The 9958-nt window shown below is 54.2% G+C and overlaps 1 protein-coding gene across 1 annotated transcript; it reads right to left on the minus strand.

The window, feature by feature from the left end:
* Positions 1-4487: 4487 nt before the first annotated feature.
* LOC115640544 (sulfotransferase 2B1-like) lies at positions 4488-7291 on the minus strand. Its single transcript, XM_030543393.1, has 6 exons — positions 7156-7291; positions 6530-6738; positions 6138-6264; positions 5581-5675; positions 4920-5100; positions 4488-4597 (listed from the first exon to the last, which is right to left on the minus strand). Exons 1-6 carry the CDS (start codon positions 7289-7291, stop codon positions 4488-4490), a joined length of 858 nt encoding a protein of 285 aa, XP_030399253.1.
* Between the last annotated feature and the right edge of the window lie 2667 nt (positions 7292-9958).

A 9958-nucleotide genomic window follows, 5' to 3' on the forward strand; every position in this document is an offset into this window, starting at 1 on the left:
ATATTACACTCCCCCCACACCCAGTAACACTTTAACTGCTCTTATCTACTCCTATTATTCCAACAAACCCAGCGGGTTTAGGCAAAAGCTACAGTTACCATGTCTGTCTTTGCTCACACGTATTAGTGGAACTGTATACCGAAAACCCAACAGGCAAGTCAAACTCAAAGTCCTATCTCAGGCAAAACTACAGGCCTGGATCCTACATTGACACTAATACTCCTAACACGCCACCTCTTTTCTTCTGGGACCCAGCTTCCCAGGTGTCCCGGCCCGGGAAAAGCATCAGACGTATGGCAGCACATTTCCTGATAGCGCCAGGTATCAAGATGCCACGTGTTAGTGTTCCATCTGCCCCACTGCCCCCTGGGTGCCCTGCACTTTCCCTCCTATGGACATACTGCAAGTATATTCCAATCTGTGTCTCAGACTCCTCATAGTGATGGGTCTGAGCAGGTTGGGTCTGGGTCATCTATTACGCTTTCGGTGGAGGGCCTCTTACGTTACTCATATGTGACAACCAGTGGTTGTCCCCCTCAACCACTGCAGCATACATTGCAAGATTATATTAAGATAAGGTTTAAAATAAAAAAACAGTACAGAGTTTAAAGGTAGAAGTTTTTGGTTATCAGAGAATAAAGTACAGCTTATCAAGAGGTGCGAAGTGGGGTTTAAGATCAGGTGGCATAAGCAATACATGAACTGCAATATCCACCATTGGGGGTAAAAGGTTAACAGGTCAAAGTACAGACATCGAGATGAGGGTACATTGTTCATAGAATGGCTATGTTGGGTGTGGGGTATAATGAGAGGATACGATGAGGAGGGTGGATTGACCCTCATTTGATGAGAGTTCTGTGAGTTTATGTTTCCAGTTCATATGGTCCAATGGACAAAGTCTCTCGGTCCCTTTCTCGTAGTCGATGCAGGATGTGGCTCTGGCTCAGGTTACTGTTGGTGGCCAGTGACGTGTTTGGTGGAAATGTCCCTGGATTATCGGCTGGTGTCTGAGAGTAGCACACTTAATAAACAGGCCAATAGCCAGGCTAGTCCACAATAAGAATGTGAGCCCTGACCATTGTAATACAGTCCAATATCCAGGCCACCACCAGAAACACTGCTGCTCCTCCTCTTATAGGTGGAGGGACAGCTCTGTGGTTTGAGTATGGACCAGCTAAACCCAAGGTTGTGAGCTCAATCCTTCAGAAGGCCGTTTAGGGGTCTAAGGATTGATTTTGCATTGAGCAAAGGGTTGGACTAGATACCTCCTGAGGTCCTCTCCAGCTCCAGTATTCTATGCCAGGGTTCAAATCCTTTTCATACCACTCTGGAGAATCTATTTTAAATGTGGCCAGTTGTTGGCAGTTGCAGCGAGCTGCCTCTGCAGTGTTCATGGGCTCTTGTTCAGATTCTGGAGACCAGATATTCCCAGAGAAAGGGAGTATTTACATTTCCAGCAAACTACCCCGTTTGCCATATATACCTACGCTGACCATTAGCCCCATTTGCAACAGGCCCTTAATTCTACTCCTCCATTGCCCTTGAGGAGGGACCCATCCGAATACGTTCTCTGGACAAACACTTAACTGACTGTGTGTCCATTTTACACCATTCCATCCACCTCATTTATCCCCCAGTGGTTCCCAGCCAGCCCCTCCCTTTCTCATTACTCCCATGGGGCTCATGGAGACCCACTTCAGTTGCTGCCCCATTCTAAGATACCAGGGTAACAATTCCCAGGGGCCAGCCCCACAGTTGAGCTCTTTGTATTCCCAAACACACCTCCCCCCAGGTTCGCCTTCAAAAGCCACCCCCCACCCACGTCACGAGGTCCCCTGGCCACGGGGTTACCCTCAGCTTCACCTCCGCCGCCCTCTTCCCCAGCCTGTCGCAATCACAGCCAGTTGCTGTGCCAGTAGCTCATCCATTTGGTGTTGAAGTTTTACAGTTTGGTTTTTCAATTGCTTAGTTACCCAACTGGTCCCTAAATTCCACACATCTGACCCTGTGGCTGCTGCTGCCCACAAATCCCTTTTCCAGCAACAAGTCCATGGGTGTCCCCTCATCCACCACTGAAATTGCTGCTTCAACCCTTCTAGGGATGTGGTGCAGCTGGGGTGTAACCGGCAGGGCTGGCTTCAGGCACCAGCCGACCAAGCGCATGCATGCGGCGGCTCCTTGTAAGGAGCGGCTAATCTTTGGGGGCAGAGCAGCTCTCAGGGTTGGGGTTTTTTTGGTTCGGCGGAGCGGTGCTCAAGTGTTTTTGTTTGTTTGTTTGGGCAGGGGGCGTGGCGCCGGGAGAGTTGTTTCTGCAGGGCGGTGTGGCGCTGCGGGGATTGTTTGGGCAGGGTGGCGCGGCGCTGGGGGGGTTGTTTCTGCAGGGCAGTGCGACGCTGGGAGGTTGTTTGGGCAGGGTGATGTGGCGCTCTGTGGGGGTTTGCCAGGGTCGGACAGCACTCGGGCAGCGGGGTTGTTTCAGCAGGGCAGTGTCTTTTTTTCTTTTTTTGCTTGGGGCAGCAAAAGAGTTAGAGCCGGTCCTGGTACCCGGTCCACTCACCATTCTCTAGGGTGTGCCACCCTCTCCGTGTTATGGACTGGAAAGACCCCTTGAAAAGTGCTGGTTGCACCTGCACCCACAGTGGCTTCCACACCTTTGCCAAACAGGTGGGTATTTCTGGCTCCAGGCTGCTGCCAGCTTAAATCTAAATTTTCACACCTTGGCATCCATATTACCTGTTGAGTTACATTCTGCAAAGTGATTACATTATCATAGAGCCGGCGTCCCAGGAGAGACGTTATCCCAACTGTGATGTGTCCGTGACAACTGCACACCCAGGGATTTTCTTCTGTGCAGGTAACCTTATGATTACCCATGGTAACATCACAGGTAATAGCTAACTACTAGACCCCACCCCACTTCCAGAGCTGGGAAAAGAACCCTGGAGTCCTGCCATCCAGCCTCCCCCCCTCCCATTTTAATCACTAGACGCCATACCCCTCCCATAGCCAGGCAAGAACCCTGCTGTGTGCGATAGTCTCCTGTAGTAAGGGCATGTGCTGCTGCCATGGGAGGCCATCGGGTGATGCCGTGGGGGCAGGAGGGGGTGGTGCAGCCCAAGTGGCCACATCACCCTCTGCCTCGGGCCCTGGACTCGGAACAAGGACAGGCAGGGTGGGGACGACGCTTCTCCACCCTGACAGCCAATATTGACCTGGCAGAGGAGTGAGCCAGCCAGCCATTGGCCAGGCAGGGGCGGGCGCATGCACCTCCAGTCGCACAGTGTGTGCAAACAGGAGGAATCTAGCCTGGGCCGGGTGCAGAAATGGGGGGCCCCGGAGGCCTGGGGAGTTGGGCTGGGTGAGCCCCCGTTGGGACTGGCAGCTGGGAACGTAGAGCCATTGGCCAGGCAGGGACAAGCCATCAGGGCTTTGCTCAGAAAACTGCTGGCAAGACCCTGCGCATATGGGGATGCTCCTCTCTACAGCCCCCGCCGACTCCCTCGGCTCCAGCACCTTCACAGGGCTCCTCCTCCAGCAGCGGCTGGAGTAGCAGCAGGCCCTCCAGGGTGACCCCCCAACATCCCGCCTCCCCCCAACATTCAAGCAGGGGTATTTATGGTATGAGTCATGGACAGGTCATGGGCCATAATTTTTTGTTTCTTCCCTGCCCTGTAACCCCCATATTCCTCATTTTTATATAACTGTGATATTGCATATAAAGCAGGCTGGGTGAGGCACCAGGGGAAAGGGCACGATCTGCTGAAAGTCATTTCTCTATCCATAGACGTGTATCATTAATGCATGTGAAGTTATGAGAATTGTGTCATATGGTATGACAGGATCCTGGCCCCTGGGGGTATTGCTGGGATCTACCTGGGAACTGGGTCATCAGCTATCACAACTTTTGGACTGGGGACATGGGGCCTGGGCGGGAGAGAGAGAGACAGTGTGAGTGGGCGTGTGTGTGTGTGTGCGTGTGTGTATTCCTACTGCTCCCTGCTGGATGGGATCATGTTCTGTTCATGGCAAACCCAGAGAAGTTAGATAAGAAAACCAAATTCTCTTGCTGGAAGGTTGCCACATCACCTGATTTTATTTCTTCCAATCCAGAGCCCTCACGCACAGGAACCCAAACCCGAGAGAGACAGAGCAGGCTGCTCCCTGCACAGAGGCCCATCTCCGGCGTCATGCTCCAGGCTGGCTCTGTGCAGACTTTCACAGTGCCCTGCACAGGCCCCTCCCTGCCTGCAAGTAGGACCAGGAAAATGCTGCAATGGACAGATTTTAAATACACTTCAGCTGAGCCGTGCCATGCGCGTGTCCACACTGACCTCTGCCGGACACATGCCTCAGCCCAGCTCTGCCTATTGCTGATGCTGTAGTGAGGCTGCCCCAGGGGGCATCTCCCTGGGCACAGTAAGAGCAGCAGCACATGGATGGCACAGGGCTGGTATATTGCGGGTACAGATGTGGTGGGCACAAGGCCATCAGTCCCAGGGGAAGGTCATGCTCAGACCCTGCATCCGCTCCTGGTAAACGGTGTCGAATCGCTGGCTCTGTGCCTCCGAGAGATGGTTTCTCCAGTCACCGCAGATCCCTGCAAACCACAGGCGATATAGTCTAGGGTGCCCCTCACTCCCTACCCACAGCCCCTCCCCCAGCCCTGCCCCCACAAGCTCTACCCCCCGCAAGCTCTGCTCATGCCCCTCACTCCCAACCCACAGACTCTGCCCCCAGCCCTGTCCCGACAAGCTCTCCTGGTGCTCGTTACTCCCAACCCATAGTCCCTGCCCCCAGCCTTGCCCCCACAAGCTCTGTCCCTGCCCCTCACTCCCTACCCACATCCCCTGCCCCTGCAGATCTGCTGGTGCACCTCAGTCCCAGCTCACAGCCCCCTGCTAGCCCAGGCCTGGACTCACCTTTCCTCAGGAGCTCCCCCTTCTGGTGGTCCACGTACTCGTCCGACAGCTGGGAGAAGTTGGACATTTTGTTCCCCTTCATGCTCTGGAAGGAGGCGTTCTCCACCACCGCGGCCACTTGCTCCTCACTCAGCTCCTTCCCCAGGAAGTGGCAGATTCTCTGCACGCTGCCCTGCAGATCCTGGGGGAGACACCCGCTGCCATGAAGAGGGTGATTCTAGGGCGACAATTTTATGGTCCACCTGTGCCTCAGTTCCCTCCCCCCGCAGGGTCCTACTCCCCGCTGGGCACTGAGGAAGAGACCCTCAAGGGCAGAGGGCCTTGGCCATGAGCCACGTTGGCCACCTGAGGTCAGACCCTGTTCCAGGCCAGGGGCAGAGGAATGCAAAGGCCAGGAGGAGCCAACAGCCGGGACATGGACGCCGAGGCCTGGGGAGCTGGGGCTGGCAACACACTAGAACAGCACCTGGCTGGGGGCCTGGGGCGGGTTTACGTGTGGGGATGGCTCAGGGGCGGGGTTCATGTGGGGTGGCTCGGGGGGGCTACATGTGGGGTGGTTGGGGGCGCTACGTGTGGGTGTCACCAGGGAGTGGGGTTATGTGTGGGCGTGACCCCAGGGCTGGAGTTATCTGGGTGTGGCCCAAGGGGGTGGTTTCCCTACCTGCTGCAGCTCCTCGTACGTGATAGAGAAGAAGTTCTCGTTGCCTTTCAGCCCCATCCAGCCGCTGACGTGGTCGAACCAGGAGCCATACACCACTGTGCAGGGGAGAGCGGCACGGTGACTCCAGAGCTGGCACCACACGGCCCTCCACCCACTCTTCAATTTATATTTAAAGTGGTGCCGGGGCTCAAGCAATTTTTTTACGTTCATAACTGATGCAGCCAGACCGGAGGTGCCAGGGCTCTGAACTGCCAAGCCTGGAGGTGCCAGAGCCCTGAACTGCCAAGCCCGGAGGTACCAGCGCCCTGGCACAACTTAAGCACTACTTCCACCTAAGTTCCCTCCATGGTGCACGGCCGGACGGCCATGCAGCAGCTTCTTAAGCCCCACACAGCAGCCTATTAAGCCCTGGGCAAAGAGCAGCTCAGAGTTGGCTGGGGACACACAAACTGGATCCCATCAGTGAGTGGCTGGAAGCCCAGGCATCAGGCAGGGGGAGGCTGCCTGCATGTCCCTAGCTGCAGCAGGGCCCCCGAGGGTCCCAGGGTGCAGCTCACCGTTCCCACTCAGGAAGTCCTCGAGGAAGGAGTCCAGTGAGCCAGGTTCCTTGAAGAGGCGCACAATCTTGGAGAAGTGGTACAGCGAGACCAGGACGTCTTTGGGGCAGCGCAGGGTGTAGATGATCTGGGGGGAGGGGAAGGGGGTCACTAACAATCAGGGGAGGGGGATGCCAAGTGGACCCAGCAATTTGCCACCCAACCCGGGCCGTCACCTCCCCACCCTCTCTGCTGGGAGAAGGATTCGCCGCACCCTGCTGCCTGTTCTTTCACGCACCCACATTGCTGTAACTCACACCCAGCAGCAGCCCTGGATTCACCCCCCTCCTGACGCACAGCCCTGTCGGTACCCCTCAATCCTGACTCGCAGCCCCTGCTCTCCCGCCTCTCACCTTGGCCTTGGAGCGCTGCAGGGACTTGGGGAAGAGCTGGACCGGGAGGTGGGAGCAGAGCAGCCGGGGCGGGGGGTATTTCAGGGCGGCCTCCAGCCCCAGCCGGCTCTCCACCCAGGGCGCCCGGTCCCAGTTCAGCACACTGCGCACCCAGCCGGGATCCCCATCAGAACGGATCAAACTCAGAATCTCCAGCATCCAGTTAGTGCCTAGAGATGAAAGGGTTAATGGGCCTGAAACAACACCTCAACCTGCTAGGTCCCCCTCTGCTCCCAAAGCCGGGGAGAGAACCCAGGAGTCCTGGCCCCCAGACCCCATCAACTGAGGTGCATTGACAGTGCTAAAATCAGAAGCTCTCATTGTGCTCTGCCAGGGGTCTCCTGGCCCTGCCGGTGGCTCTGGAGAAAGACGGTGGTTAGAACGTGTCTGCAGAGAGTCAGCCCATCACCAGGTGGGCGAGTTGGGCCCCAGGGAGCAGCCTGCTTTGTCTCACTCTGGGTGCAGGGAGGGGTGCTTGGAGTCTGGGGTCTAGGAAATCAGGTCATGTGACAGGTTTGGTGTTTCCATCTAATGTCTGTGTGTGTGTCAGGAGCCCCCTACACACACACATCTCCGCTCTCCCCTACCTGACTTGGGGTAGGTGATGTTGAAGACGTCGTCATCCTGCACCTGGAATTCATTCTCCACGTAGCTCAGATTCTCGGGGGAAAAATCCAGGCATGGGAACAGCACTCCCTTGTGGGTGAAGTATTCACGCGCCATGGCAGGGCTGGGACAGAGACAGACCTCCCGGCGTTAGTGTTGGTCCCTATGCGCTACTAGGGGAGCTGTGCTGCAGGGAGCGCTGTGGTGGTCCTTGTTGTAAGAGGTGTTGTCAGATGTGTTGTCAGATGCTACTGGTGTGGTGCTCTGTTCTCTCCTTGTTGGTATCACTCGGCTGCGTGCGTGTGTTCCCTCTGTGTGCTGCCCCAGCTCTGTGCAGATAGCTGACACAGCAGACCCGAAGAGAACCTCCAATGACCACAGAGTCTAGTAAGGTACGAAGGCACGTCGGCCAGGTTTATTGCCGTATTGGATACAATAATAGTTCCCTGTAGGTTTCTTAGCCTAACTCAGGGCATACTACGAATATGTACCCACGGTCAATGGACTCGGCTCAGTCAGTGGCGGGACTTTCCACTGCCCCCTCGGCCGGACAAGGACACCGCCCCAGGGATGCATTCTTATACACAGGCACAAACAAGGTACACATCACTCCTGACGTATTGAGGTGCAACCCCTCTACGTAGCAAGGTACAACCCCTCTACGTAGTAAGGTGTCGCCTCTCACCTTGCACATGTTGGTTTGAACAAAACAACTCTATCCATCATATTACCCTTTTGCCCCTGTCATTGGGATGGATCAGTCTGTTCCTTCTTATCTGTGTGGAATGTGCCAGTATGTGAATGTTCTGATCTCTGGTGTTTAGTATCTTTTAGGTACGTATCTTCTTGCAGCATCAGCCATTTCCTTGCCAGCTTCTGTGAGCAGGGCCTGCCTCTGGCTCACAGCTTCACTTTGCTTTAGGTTAGCAAAGTCTTGACCATTACTTTAGTTCAGGCCTCAGGCCTCATACTGGGCCTTTATCAGAGCCTTCGCTTACTGCATTCCTCTCTCCTGAAAGTCAGGGGTCTCCAGCGCCTCAACCTGGCAATGGGAGGCTCAGCTCTGCAGGGAGCTGGCTGAGGCTAGTACTTGGCTCTCCCAGCCCAGAGCCAGCTGCACCTTGGCACCAGCTGAGCTGATTCCTTGGCGTGCTCCCGGAACAACTCAAGGGCCTATGCTGGTGTCTGCAGCTGGGAGAACTGTCCCGTGCCTGGGGTGAGAACCCTCTGTGAGGGTGTGTAACAGATGCAGACCCTCTGCTCCCTCCTCAGCAACCCTTGGATCCGGGCAGAGCCAGCGCCACTCAGCCTTTGGTGGCCCTTCCAGGCACAGCGACCCTTGGACCTGGGAGGAGCCAATGCCTTTAACCCCACCCCAGGGCCCTGAACTGTCACAGCAGCTCATGACTCTGGGCTGCCTGTCCCTGGCAGGTCCCTGCACCCTTTCCCAGCTGTGTTGGGTGCCCAGGGTCTTGTGTGGGAGTGGAGGGGGCAGGGGTGTGGCAGATCCTGTCTTCCACCCCCGCGGGGAGGGGTCACTGATCTATGTGCTTTCATGGTGTCATAAACAGATAGCTAAGGGTTAATGTATGTCTCTTTCACCTGGAAAGGGGTAACAAACAACACCCGACCAGAGGACGAATCTGGAAACAAGACTATTTCAAATCTGGGTGGAGGGAAGTTTTGGGTGTGAGTGCTTTGTTCTTGGTCTGTTCTCTTTCTGGGCTCTGAGAGTGACCACAGGAATCTCCAGGCTTTCTAATCTTCTGTTTCCAAGTTGTAAGTACAAGGATAGTAAGACAATAGGTTTATATTGGTTTTTTTTTTGTATTTACATGTGTGTAGTTGCTGGAATGTGTTAAATTGTATTCTTTTTGGATAAGGCTGTTTATTCAATTTTTCTTTTAAGCAATTGACCCTGTATATTGTCACCTTGATACAGAGACCATTTTTATGTCTTTTTCTTTCTTTTTATATAAAGCTTTCTTTTTAAGACCTGTTGGATTTTTTTTTTTTTTAGTAGGGGCTCAAGGGAATTGAGTCTGCAGCTCACCAGGGAATTGGTGGGAGGAAGAAGACGGGGGAAGAGAGAATCTCTTTGTGTTAGATTTACTAAGCCTGACTTTGCATACCCTCTGGGTGAGGGGAGAGAGAGATTTGATCTCTCGGTACTTGCCTTTCAAGGACTTGAAGCAGGGAGTATCCTAGGGTCCCCAGGGCGGGGAAATCTGGGAGGAGGTAAAGAGGGGGAAGGGAAGTGGGTTATTTCCCATTGCGGTGAGACTCAGGGCATCTGAGTCTTGGGGTTCCCCAGGGAAGGTTTTGGGGAGACCAGAGTGAGCGAGACACTGGAATTTTTCTGGCTGGTGGCAGCGATATCAGATCCAAGCTGGTAATTAAGTTTGGAGGTTTCATGCTAGCGTCTCATGTTCTGAACACTAAGGTTCAGATCTGAGTAGGAGAGTTATGACATGAGTGACAGCGGTGTGGAAAGATAGAATCCAGAAGCCAGTGGGAATATTATTTCTTTTCCTCTGCTAGGGCTTTTAAGCAGACAGAAAGGCTTTGGTTTTAAAAAGAGCCAAGGAGAATTTTTTTTTCTGTTCTCTGGTTGCAGTTTGGCTTGCATATTAAGCAAGGAACTATTAAGGTTGACAGAGGGTCTTTTGTTAAACTATAGCACTCCCATTGAGAGTCAAGTACCCAGCACAACACACATGCAAATAAAGTGGTTTTTGTGGTTTACTTTACATTTAAAAGATTAGCTAGAGGAAAAAAAAGGCA

The sequence above is a fragment of the Gopherus evgoodei genome, unplaced genomic scaffold (assembly GCF_007399415.2).
Source record: "Gopherus evgoodei ecotype Sinaloan lineage unplaced genomic scaffold, rGopEvg1_v1.p scaffold_31_arrow_ctg1, whole genome shotgun sequence".
NCBI classification, from domain to species: domain Eukaryota; kingdom Metazoa; phylum Chordata; order Testudines; family Testudinidae; genus Gopherus; species Gopherus evgoodei.

Coding starts and splice junctions, on each gene's coding strand:
- LOC115640544 (XM_030543393.1), bottom strand. CDS start 7,291: ATGGCGCGTGAATACTTCACCCACAAGGGAGTGCTGTTCCCATGCCTG. Junction 6,265..6,529: donor TGCAGCGCTCCAAGGCCAAG/GTGAGAGGCGGG, acceptor CCCTCCCCCCAG/ATCATCTACACCCTGCGCTG. Junction 4,598..4,919: donor GGGGGAGCTCCTGAGGAAAG/GTGAGTCCAGGC, acceptor TGTGGTTTGCAG/GGATCTGCGGTGACTGGAGA.